The sequence below is a fragment of the Electrophorus electricus genome, chromosome 18 (genome assembly GCF_041902795.1).
Source record: "Electrophorus electricus isolate QZ-2024a chromosome 18, ASM4190279v1, whole genome shotgun sequence".
Lineage (NCBI taxonomy): Eukaryota > Metazoa > Chordata > Actinopteri > Gymnotiformes > Gymnotidae > Electrophorus > Electrophorus electricus.
Window position 1 is genome coordinate 6750001 of NC_137514.1, and position 12500 is coordinate 6762500.

Consider the following 12500-nt stretch of genomic DNA (forward strand, 5'->3'; position numbering starts at 1 on the left):
AGTGTCTGCAGAGGAAGGAGCAGGGTGTTATGGGTAAAGAGCCGGGTCTGGTGGGAGATGGTGTTCACTCCTGGAGCTGTTATAAGTGCACCTCCAGGCAGGGAACTCGGCCGGCAGACCGGGTCAGTGTTGTGGGTGGCAGGATGCGTGCCACCTCCCTCGCACAGGTTAGTCTAACCCTGCCACGTCACGCATATTTTCACATTCATTTCACTCATTTCAGACATTTCCTTTGTCTTTTTTTTTTTTTCACTGTTTAACCATTCAGACAGGAAACAATGAAAATCAATTCATACCACTGATTTTGCACGTGCAGATTATCTTTACTAATTTAAAACGGATTAGAAAAAACAGAAATGATGTATGGACAGTGCGCCCAGCTGGCATCTGGTTGGCTGTGGTGGTAAGTCTCACAAGCTTGTTGCCCCCGGTGACAGTGAGGTGATAAAGCGTGAAGTATCTCACCTTTAAGAGACAGTTCTGTATGAGTACAGTCATTATGGGGCTATGGGGCTAACACTATTACTATACATACCACAATGGTTGAAAAAAAACAACAAATACATATTTAAAAAACCCAGTAAGTTTATGCTGAATAAAGATGCACTAATACTAAACACAGCCATTCCAGCGTCTCTGCTGGAAAATTATAAATGCAATATTTTGCCATAAGGGCAAAATCTGAGTTACTTGAGGGAATTTTTCAAATTAAAATCTCATTTGCACATGTACGTTTTCCACTCCAAGTGTAGTCAAATCAGCCAACACATCTTTGGTGTCTGACATTTAGTAATTAGTGTTTTTCTGTTTTGTCTTTGTTTTGGTTTTGCACCCCTGAGGCTGGTCTAGCTAGCAAGTATTGGAAACCACAATACAATAAAGATATTTTACGAAATGGCACCGAGACGCTTTTAAATTTAAGTTTAAAATGGAACTTTATCATCAACTTCATTTTTAGCACAAGTGATTTTGCTTTTGAAGAGGGAAGCCTGCATGTCTTTACGGAGGTTGACTATTTTGTAAAGAGTTGAGTTTTCATTTTTCTAAACTTCAGCATGTCATACTGTCCTGACCCACATCACCAAGCCTGCCTGTCATTACTGAAGAACCAGGTGTGGTTGGAGGCTCGTGAAGATTTGGCCGTGGTTATGTGGAAATTACTTGGAGCGAAATCGCGTCCAGTGCTTGATGGTTAGATCAGCATCATGGAAAAACAAATCAAACTAGTAAACGTAGATGTTCGTTACAGCGTAACATGGTACATAGTTGTTCAAACTGCCATAAGCAGCAGGGTTAGTGACTTCTGTTCAGACTCCATTTCCTCCCCACCAGGGAAGAAAGTGTATAATATTTCAGGGGTTCAGACCACCGAAGAGCAATAATCGAGCCTGTCCATCCACATTTCACGTCTCCACCACTCTCCAAAGCTGTGTGTGTGCGTTTCCTCCCTGTTCTGCCAGTCTGGCTGCTCACTCGGGCCTCTCTGGTTTGGGTTTCAGACCAAAGTGACGTCCGCCTATCGGGGAGCCGACACCGAGGCTCATGGGAGAAAGGTAAGGTTGAGATGTGGGATTATAATGTGGTTACAATGGGATTAGGATCAGTGATGGAATTGCTGTCAAGTACATTAAGATTAGGTAATCCGTGGCTAATCAAACAGAGACATTCCTTCAGGTTGTGGCGTGTGCCGCCTTGTGAACGTTTCACAGTCCGGCGACCCTTTCAGGTGAGCTGGTAGTGATGCTCTTGAAAGAATTCCTTGCGCAAACGCAATCAATAAGCCTCCTCTCTCGTATGTGTCAGCCGAAACGCGCAGTAACACGCCACGGGCGGCGGTCGCGCCGGCGCACTCCGACAAAGGAGAGAGCGCGCTCTCTCGCAGTTCTTCCGCCAGTGCAGCCATCTGTGGAACAGAGCAGGCACTCATCCTCCAATCTCTGGCAGGATTACTGCGGTCGTCACGGCGTTGACTCTTGTCTCCATGCTGCACGTGAGCGAGGACGCTATGGTGATTTGTCTCTCCCTTTTATCTCCGCCCTGCGTTCCTGGTGTGGCGTTTACCTCCAGTTTCACCATTCGCTCTCTCGCGCGCTTCCTCTTCATCTCCGTCCGTCTTCCTCTCTCTCTCTCTCTCTCTCTCTCTCTCTTTCTCTCTTCCTTCACCGCTCTCCCCTCGTAGCGTACATTTGCAGAAACTTTCAAAACACCAGCACCACCGTCATTTATAATGTAATCAGTGTCCACCTCTTTCTGTTTTTCACTCTACTATTGTCTCTCTCTCCCGCTCTCTCTCTGCTTAGAATTCACAGCTCATCACTCGACGGCCTCTCGTTCAGTCTAGCAGCAAGCATGCGACAGACAAACACATGCGTGCAACATGACCCTTTTCACCTCTCCTCTGCTCTGCACTCCTCTCTCTCTCTTCCCCTTCTCATTTTCGCACACCATCCAGTTCTGTCGCAAAGCAAAAAAACAAAACAAAACAAAACAACAGCCCGATGATTAACCACTATAATTAGGTTGCAGCTTTCAGCGGGAACGTCACGTACAAAGAACTAATCATGGTGCCGCAGACGTGGAAGAATGGCGGAGAGAGACATGCCATCTTCTATCTTTCAGACGCTCTCCCGCCGTGTCTCCGAGAACTCCGGCGCATCTCCGCTCTTTCACTCTCCGACCCGTGCTAAGAAGGCTGGGATTATCTCACAAATCCTTCATGACACACACAGCCACGTACCTACCGCCGCCGGCCTTCTCTAAGGCCCAAGGCCACACTGGAGCGTCTCCGCCTGTCTGTAGGGAAGACGCCTGCTGGGCTACCGCAAGGGTTTAAGACCAGTCACAAAATGAGTTTGTAAAATGCGACCCTTTCGCATGGGATTCCAGCACTGATATGTACTTTAAAATAGGCTGTAACTTTGATATATGGTGCCTTGCAAACGTATTCAAGCCCCTTTAAAAGATTAATCAGATTGGTGTGGATTACAGATGACATGCATTGTTCCAGGATGTAGTTTTATTGGAAACCAGTGTGCTCTTTAAAGCACATTTTAAAAGTCAAAATTACTTGTCAGCAGATCTTTAATAAAAGTATATAAAATGTTAAAAAATGTAAAAATAATGCCGCTTGCGTTAGTATTCAGTCCCTGTGGACTAGTACTTGGTAGAACCTCCTTTTGTGCTAGACTGAGATTTGCTGTAGGTCAGGTTGGCTGTAGACCTGACCATTGCATCGTTTTGTTGTTTAATTCCTGCTCTCTTGCCCTTGCCGTGTGTATCTGATGCAGACGAGTTTCTCCCAAGTTTGAGTTCTTCACCGCACTCGGGCAGGTTGTCTTGCAGTATCTCCCTGCACCCTTTCGCCATCCGTTCATCCTTCAGTTTTAACAGGCTGTCCGGTTCCCGCCGTGGACGAGTATCCCCACCATATCGCGCTGCTCTGCTGGGCTGGTGTTTACTGAGGACTGGGCTGCACCGCGCTCTCTTCACTATTATTCAGTATTCTAACCAATCTCCCGTTCAGGCCGGTTGTATGCGGAGCTCTGGATATCGACTGGTATTCTCCCACCCCAAGTCCCGCATGACGGCTGGCCCCTCCACGCCTTCCCTGCCCTTTGTGCTCTGCCGTGGAGTTCTGAGTGACGCCATGCAGTTCCTGGACGGCGTGATGCAGCTTCTGTTTCTTCCCAGTCGATCCAACAGTGCTCACTGGGTTCTCCAAACACTTGGATAGTATTTTGTAGCCTTTTCCTCTTCTGTCCATGTTTAGAACTTTAGTTGTGTTTTCAGGAGCAAGGACTGTTCTCTGTCCTGGCTCCCAGATGGTGCAACCAACTTCCTCTGGCTGTCCAGAGTCTCTTGCAGTGTACAAACACTGATATATTTGTGGAATATTTAAAATTACTATAGAGCCTGCACTTGTTGGGTGACTAATACATTAGCATGTGTAGATGAATAGTGTTTGTTATTGTACTTATCGTTGTCTGAGAGAGAGCTTATACTTGTTTCGCACTTCTAGGTATCTGCCAAAAGCGTAAACATTAGAATGCTCTTTGGTCTCCAGCTTTATGTCAGATTCACGGTCTGACCACGGTCTGAGTCGCAGGCAGTTTTAACTTAAAAGTAATGAGTTCTCTCACGGGGTAGTCCAAAACAGTGTCAGAAAATGGGCTCGGCTCAGTACCAGTAAACAAAAACGACCAGGCTGACAAATCCGACAGGAAACCAGGAATAAATCCAAATTGTACAAAGATGTAAGGACAAGGAACAAGAGCTTCTAAACACTAGACGAAAGCTGAGCAAGACTTCACAAAGACGGACCAACACGTCAGTAAAAATAGACAGAAACGTTATGGAAAACTAGACACGGGGGAAACGTAATAAACGGGATTGGGACTGGACAGGAGAACTAGGGAGAATGTATTCAACATGAGGGAAAATGGAGGCTACGGACACGACAACAGCACAGACCGTGAATATGCAATTGCATTTTTCAGGTAGTCATTGTTGTCTCAGCATATTTTCTTATATAAAAACTCATCAGTTTAAATGGACTAATTTTGAGGGTCAGTCTTTTAATTATAAACTATGACATAGCACAGCACCTCAGCGTCCCTATGTGAGCCAAATGTCTTTTAAGGATGTTGAACACTTTCAAGGATGTTGACACAGGAAGTATATAGCGCATAAGTGTAATAAGAATGGTTTGAAGAAACGAAAGCTCACTTCCTGCCAAACACACGCTCCTAGATACGCACGCCCGACTTCCAGCTATATAACTGAAGGCAGCGCTGCGGTCTGCTCACTAGCTCGGGGTGTTTGTGACGTGTCCAAGACGAAGCGTTTGGCACTAAGCACAGCTCAAGTTTCATGATGCTGTGTTTTGTGTCTTTTTATTAGACATATGTTGATCTGGACAGGTAATAACAGTTCAAAATAGGATATTTCCATTTTATAGGTGGTGGTTGTTTTTGATGGCGTGTGAATCATCTTAACAGATTATAATGACTGATGACGGCGAATTCCCATAATGCCTTTCCTTCGCATCTCCAGAAACATCACTAACATCCAACGTTGTAACCCCTGTGACCCACTTCTTCAAAAGCTTTCCTCAGACCTCCTTTCTCTCTCTCTCTCTCTCTCACTCACTCTCACACACACACACACACACACACACACACACACACACACACACACACACACACACTTGGTCGGAGGTTAGTGGTGGTTGCCCAGCAATCTGCAGCCGAGCTGTCGTGAAGATCCCTAATTAATATTTAACCCTCCGGAAACACGGTGACACTAACGAGGCTCCCTCTGGCTGTGCCACTGAGTGATGCTCAAAATGTCAGCGCTAGGCTGCCTTCTTTAAAGTCTACTAACGGCGCGCATGACGTGCATTTCCAGCACGGGGACTGCTGCACGTTTGCCTGTGTGCTCTTTGCAAGACACCTGTGCAGAGCACCGAAACCCCCCCACCCCCCACCCCAACTCTGTTCAGCTCCTGTATGGTGTGTTCTACCCTGTCATTTTCTTTACTGCGAAGAAAAGGTCATTTCCTGGCCGTCGATTTTGTGTGCTAATGGCTACGGCTCTGTTTGGCTGTGTGCACAGGGGCAGTGTGAACGTTATGCACTATGCATTACGCGACTCCGCAGAGAATTGAAGCAACGCCTGCCGAGCGAGAGTGCATTCACGTAGGGCAGGGCGGCAAACCCCAACACTTGGTAAAATTACATACGAGGAAACGCGCCATAATGACATTCGTATCACATCTGACAGTTTCTCACCTGCTAAATACAATTACAAATCATGTGTATGTGGACTGGCTGGAAAAGTGTTGTTTACCATGCGTCCTTTGAAAACAACTGAGCACAATGTAAGACATGAAAGCACTGACCTCGCTAAGAGTATGAGGAGTTGAGCATGCACTGCACATACAAGAGGTGTACTTATCACATTATGGACACTGAAAATTGTTTGCACAGACACAGTGCCTATGGAAAATCATCCTACCATATTGACGTCCTTGCCTTTTCTCACATTATACCAGATCTGTCTTTTTCCAGCTGTGTTTACACATTATCAAAGTGAAAATGACACTTTTTATCATTTTATTTAATCTAAATAATAAATTATTCTAATTTAATTAGCACAATACCTGGTTTGGATAAGTAACTAGCCCTATAATGTAACCGTTATACACCTGATCACCTGATCAACTAATCACCTTCCAGAGCCATGCCACGCTAATCCGCCCACACCCGACATCAGCTATAGTGGTTTTGATCACTTCAGAATAGAACCAGCTGTTCCGTGAGGTTTCCACTACCACAAACACGGTTGGAAAGCGGCTTACGAAAGGGCTCCGTGATGAGGCTGTGGAAAGGCGCAAGTTAGGAGGAGGATACAGAAAGATTCCTGTAGCTTTACCTATCCTAAGTACCATTCAGAGCATCACCAAGAAGTGGAAAATGTTCGGCACCACCAGCACCTTGCCAAGAATGTGCCGTCCCTCCAGGAGGACATAGATCACGGAAACTACCAAGAGGCCAGTGGCAACTCTGAACGACCTGCAAGTCTGTATGCGACTGGTCGGTCTGTGCATGTGACGACAGTCTCACACTGTATGGCAGGGTGGTTAGAGAGAAGCATCTCCTGGAGACATGCCGTGATGACAGAAAAGCGCTCGGACGATTTTAATGTCATGTGGCCAAAGAGATGTTCAGATAAGGGCAAGGTTGATCTGGACTCCAAGCGGTATGTTTGGCAAAATCCACAGCACACCACCACAGAGCCAACCACACCTGCCGTGACGCGTGGTGGCGGCGACATCGTCACGGGGGGCATGTCTCTCTGCAGTTGGTTAAAACATGCAGCCTTCCGCTGGCAGCTGAAGATAAACACACCGGCAAAGATAAACTAAGGCAGTGTCTTAAGGAGAGGAAGGTGAACGTCCTTCAGTGGTGGAACAGTTCTGCCCGGAAGAACATATCCAAACAGACCGACGCCGGGAATTACAGCAAAAGGAGGCTCTACAAAGTACTAACTCAGGCGACCGATTGCTTTTCCAACCGTTGTTCGAGTTTTTCTATTTTTTAGAATTTTATTTCAGAACTTTCTTTTTTTTGTGATTGCTTGAATGCTTTTTTTCTGATTGCTTGATTTTTTTGTGAGTTTTGATTTCAGGCCGTAAGACCAAAAAAAAAAAAGTGACTATTTGGAAGGGCTATCAAAATATTCTGTAGGCACTGTACATTGCCCTCAAAATGCAACTTTTGCTTATACTAAAATCAAGCTCATGCTAGCATGCTAATCGTCTGCTGTTAGTTACATCAGCTTTCCTGAGGAAAGTCACCCATTTAGAAGGCTTCACACTTGGCTAATAAAGCTTAGTGTTTGATCAGAATCCATGCATCTGTTTTCTGTGCCTGTGATTTTTTTTTTTGGGGGGGGGGGGGGTGAGGGATTATGGTAATCAAACAGCAGCTGGGATTGTAAATTTCGTTCAAATCCTAATCTGAACAGATGTTAACTAACACACAATCCCGCAGTGTGCAGCGCCACTGCCGTGTGTGCGTGTGCGTGTGCGTGTGCGTGTGTGCGTGTGTGTGCGTGCGCGTGTATGCGTGTGTGTGTGTGTGTGTGTGCGCGTGCGTATGCGTGTGTGTGCGTGCGCGTGCGTGCGTGTGCGTGCGTGCGCTCAGCTGCTTCTCGGCAGGCGTTCTGTTTTGACCAGCATGTGAAAGACCCTCGCAGGGGATCAGGCCACAAAATAGAAAAGGTTACTTGGAACTGGGAGGTAATTCATTCTTTTTGTCACATTCTGTTTTTGACACGTGTTGGATGGAGGGTGCTAGTTTCCTGTCAAAACCAATGCAGAATTGGTTTATTTAAAAGAGAAGGGGGGTAAATGACATGTTTAAAGAACATGGCCCTGAGTGAAATGAACTGCACTAGTCCGCTTGGCACAAGTGACAGTTGAACCGGCGGGACAGAGTTGGTTTCTTTTGTGCGCTCAAAGGAGACAGAAAGACTGCATTTGTCTTCTTCTAACTGTAGAGTTCACACTTCTGTTTCTGAGTTCCCAGACACACACACACACACACACACACACACTCACACACACACACACACACACACAGAGACTCGCATTCAGTTTTCTAAGCATGATCAAAAAGAAAAGTGTGGAATTTCACATGGTGCGCTCTGGAGCGGTACTGGATGGAGGAAGAATGGACCGAAATTAGGCGCGGGCACCCTTATCTACGGGCACCCTTATCTACGGGCACCCTTGTCTACGGGCGCGCTTATTTACGGGCGCGCTTATTTACGGGCGCGCTTATCTACGGGCGCCCTTATCTACGGGCACGCTTATCTACGGGCACCCTTGTCTACGGGCACGCTTGTCTACGGGCACGCTTGTCTACGGGCACGCTTATCTACGGGCGCGCTTGTCTACGGGCACCCTTGTCTACGGGCACCCTTGTCTACGGGTGCGCTTATCTACGGGCACGTTTGATCCCCAGTGGCTGGTGGGAGTGGACAGACATGATGGCAGATGCGTGATGGTGCGCTTGGCCGTTCCATCCTCTGCCGCTCCTTTGTGATGTCGCTTTCATCGGCACCAGGATGAAGTCCGAGGCCTTTCAAGTTCTCCACAATCACAGGATCCGAATGCCTGGAAGCCAAAAAGCCAGCCGAGTTTCCACCTCCTGCCCTCGTCTGTTTCCAAGTCTTCTCGTCTTGAAGAAATCTCCCCTGCTCCTCTGGGCCACAGTCCAGGACTTCTGATGGCACTCTGGGATGCACCGAGGCACCTCAGAAGGGAACGGACGGCCCTTCCCCTTGGAAACTGGATGATGTTAATGGGCATTTCCAGCATTTGCACAACCCATGTGGGCACTGGCGTGTCGTCCTATTCCGAGACCCTGTTAATTGACACACCTTTGGTGACTTGACCCTCACCTCTCTCCGTAAATTCCGTGTAATGGAAGCGTAGTGAAGGCTAGTCCCTTTTTTCCCCCTTTAAGGGTTGCTTAAATGCCAGAGCCGTCACTCGTTAATCGCTCGTCCGTTTCTCTGTCTCCCTCCAGCCGTGGCTGAAAATGTCACTTTTAATGTCCAATTAACTCCACTGTTCCAACTTTTAAATCAACCAACACACACACACACAATTTACCCTGGTGGAAAAAAGCAAGAGAGAGAAGCCCTGAGCTTGGAAGTGATTTTCCCACTGTGCGACTCTGGCCTCCATTTTCCCCCTGACATTCTCATATCAACACTTAAAAGAAACGAACACAGTGATTAGTCTCTCAGCGAAAGGCCATGGGCAACAAAACCAAAACGCTGTTTACCACGCAGGTGTAGTTGTGCTTTCTTTCCCCCCGTCTGAATGTCCGCCTCGCCTCTTTCATAGCGTCGAACGTTTGCCTGCATTGATCTGCTCTGCTCTTGCACAGTTCCCTGCTGTTTGCGGAGTGCTACCTTTTAAATGTGTAGACTCAGGAGAGCGTGTTAGCTGGGTCACACCAGCCAATCTTTCACCATCAGGTGGTTGCAGGATTTGGTCTTCTCCCAGTGCGTCCAGTTTCCAGTTTTCTTTTTTTAACCAAGGTAGCGATCCAGTCAGAATGGTGGTGGGTAGTGACACTGTCCGTCTGTTTCCTGGTGCAGGACTTGGCTGAAGTGACGTTGGATTCCCAACAGATACAGGCCTGGGACCAGCTGCGCTGCATGTACAGAGGACCGTCCAGGGTGAGAGATGCACGCACGCACACGGAGCACATGCTGCTTCAGTGGTGACTCTCTCATGACATTTATTTGGCTCTCTATCTCCCATAAATCGGCTGCTTCTGTCTGAGGGGTGGGTGGGTGGGTGGGTGTGCGTCTGTGCGTGTGTGTGTTTCCATTTACGTGTTGTCTGCGTATGTGATGTGATAGCAGTTGTGTCTTCTAATCTGTCTTCCCCTCTCTCTCTCTCTCCACTCCCTCCCTCCCTCCCTGTCTCTCTTAAGAGCAGTGCAGGGTTTCTCTCCCCTCCCCGTGTGTTCTGTATGCCATGGTTATATCCACAGGAGGTGTAATGGAATCAGAGTGTTCTTGTGGATTTGCATGACTGGATCTGTTATGCACATGTGTCATCCTGCTTGTATCTCATCTAGTTGAGTCTGGTGTCAGCCAACAGGGCAGTGAGGTGTAGTTTCTTCACTTAGTTGGGTCTGCAGTGCTGATTTGGTCTCTTTCAGGAAGACCTGATTTTAGGTGTTATTTCTATAAAGCTGAAAGCGTGGAGTTTGCCTGTGTGTGTGTGTGTGTGTGTGTGTGTGTGTGTGTGTGTGTGTGTGTGTGTGTGTGTGTGTGTGTGTGACAGAGAGCATTCACTTTCCCTTTCACTAATTAGAGCCATTTTAAATGTATTTATTTCCTACCACACACTCTTGCACAGAGTTGCTATGCTATAACTCAGAAAAGAGTTGCAACTTTAAATAAAAAACAAAAACAAAAAACATATTCATTGAATCAAGTTAATCGCACAAGGCATGTTTCCATGGCGACAGTGACAAGGGTGTTTGACCTTCTTCTGTACATCTAAAGGAAGTATCCCTCTCTGCTTATGTCACTGGGGGCAATTCTGCTTCTCTGTTGGATACCCACAAACCCACACACAAGCAGAGCCTCTGTTCTCTCTCGCCTCCCTGGATAAGTAAGAAAGCCTAATAAGATGTTGACTTAAATTCTGTAGTCATTTTCTAGTCTTTGTGCTCTTCAATGAGCGAGTGTGTGTGTGTGTGTGTGTCTGTGTGTGTGTGTGTGTGTGTGTGTGTGTGTGTGTGTGAGAGTAATCATGTATGTGTGAGCATGTTTTTATTTTTTTCACATGAGAGGAAGGACCCACTTTTGTTCGAGCAGAAGCCTCTATCTCAGTTGAGATCAAAGATACAGCCAGAGTCTTTGTGTGTGTGTGCGCGCGTGTGTGCATGTTCGTGTGTGCGAGTGTGCGAGTGTGCGTGTGTGCGCTGAGCTGAAATTTGTCCTCCAACCTAAACCATCACACCTGCATCTATACCTAAGCCATCACCATCTTCACCCTACACCTAGCTTGTGACAGGCCTCAGTTGTCCAATAAACTGTCATGACCCTACCCTACACACAAACCAACCGGACCCTACCCTACACATAAACTAACCTGACCCTACCCTACACACAAACCAACCTGACCCTACCCTACACGTAAACCAACCTGACCCTACCCTACACGTAAACCAACCTGACCCTACCCTACCCTACATGTAAACCAACCTGACCCTACCCTACCCTACATGTAAACCAACCTGACCCTACCCTACCCTACTCGTAAACCAACCTGACCCTACCCTACTCGTAAACCAACCTGACCCTACCCTACTCGTAAACCAACCTGACCCTACCCTACTCGTAAACCAACCTGACCCTACCCTACTCGTAAACCAACCTGACCCTACCCTACCCTACTCGTAAACCAACCTGACCCTACCCTACCCTACACGTAAACCAACCTGACCCTACCCTACTTGTAAACCAACCTGACCCTACCCTACTCGTAAACCAACCTGACCCTACCCTACTCGTAAACCAACCTGACCCTACCCTACCCTACTCGTAAACCAACCTGACCCTACCCTACCCTACTCGTAAACCAACCTGACCCTACCCTACCCTACTCGTAAACCAACCTGACCCTACCCTACCCTACTCGTAAACCAACCTGACCCTACCCTACCCTACACGTAAACCAACCTGACCCTACCCTACTCGTAAACCAACCTGAGCCTACCCTACACTACTCGTAAACCAACCTGAGCCTACCCTACACTACTCGTAAACCAACCTGAGCCTACCCTACATGTAAATCACTGCAATTTTACACTGCACAAAAGCATGCAGATTGTGTCCTGCACCTGAGCGATTCAGCTGTATTTCACTTATAAACACATCCCATAGACATAGATGTTTTAAAATATATATATATATATATATTACATTTACATGCATCACTTGACTTTGTTTTACCTCACATAGAAACCCTGATGTGCTATTATTTAAAAGAGAGCTTTGGCAGATGTTTGGGTCCTCCTAGGAAATAAACGCATACTGTGGCGCATAAATGTACACCGTCAGTAAGTGACAGGAACCAGGCCGATTTCAATGTTCTCAAGATGTTCACCTTTTTAAGGGGTGGAGAATTACAAAGTTAGACAGTGCAGTATGTGCTCCAGTTCTTCTGCAGCGTCTTGGTGACACATACCATGATGGATGTCAGCACTCTGCTACCTCCCATCCCACGAGACACAAGAGGAACAAGCTGCTTTCTCAAGCTAACCAAAACAAAACACATCCTCTCTGTTCCTCTCCCTCTGTCTGGTCCTCCCTTTGTTTTTCTGCATGTTGGCAGGGATTAGGATTAAGATTAAAACCGGACTGGGTTTTGAGGGGAGTTTGTGGCTTCTCAGACGCAAATG

The 12500-nt window shown here is 47.0% G+C and overlaps 1 protein-coding gene across 6 annotated transcripts in view; it reads left to right on the forward strand.

The window, feature by feature from the left end:
* vps8 (VPS8 subunit of CORVET complex) overlaps positions 1 to 12500 on the forward strand; it is a 69497-nt gene that overhangs the window by 46056 nt on the left and 10941 nt on the right. For 5 of the 6 annotated variants that reach the window (XM_035534843.2, XM_081701012.1, XM_081701013.1 and 2 more), the window contains 3 exons: positions 1 to 167; positions 1500 to 1553; positions 9676 to 9756. The exon at positions 1 to 167 is cut by the window's left edge and continues 23 nt beyond it. In XM_035534843.2, the coding sequence (XP_035390736.1) occupies positions 1 to 167; positions 1500 to 1553; positions 9676 to 9756 (302 nt within the window). The remainder of the gene's footprint in view (positions 168 to 1499; positions 1554 to 9675; positions 9757 to 12500) is intronic. The other variant, XM_081701011.1, reaches the window with a different exon arrangement.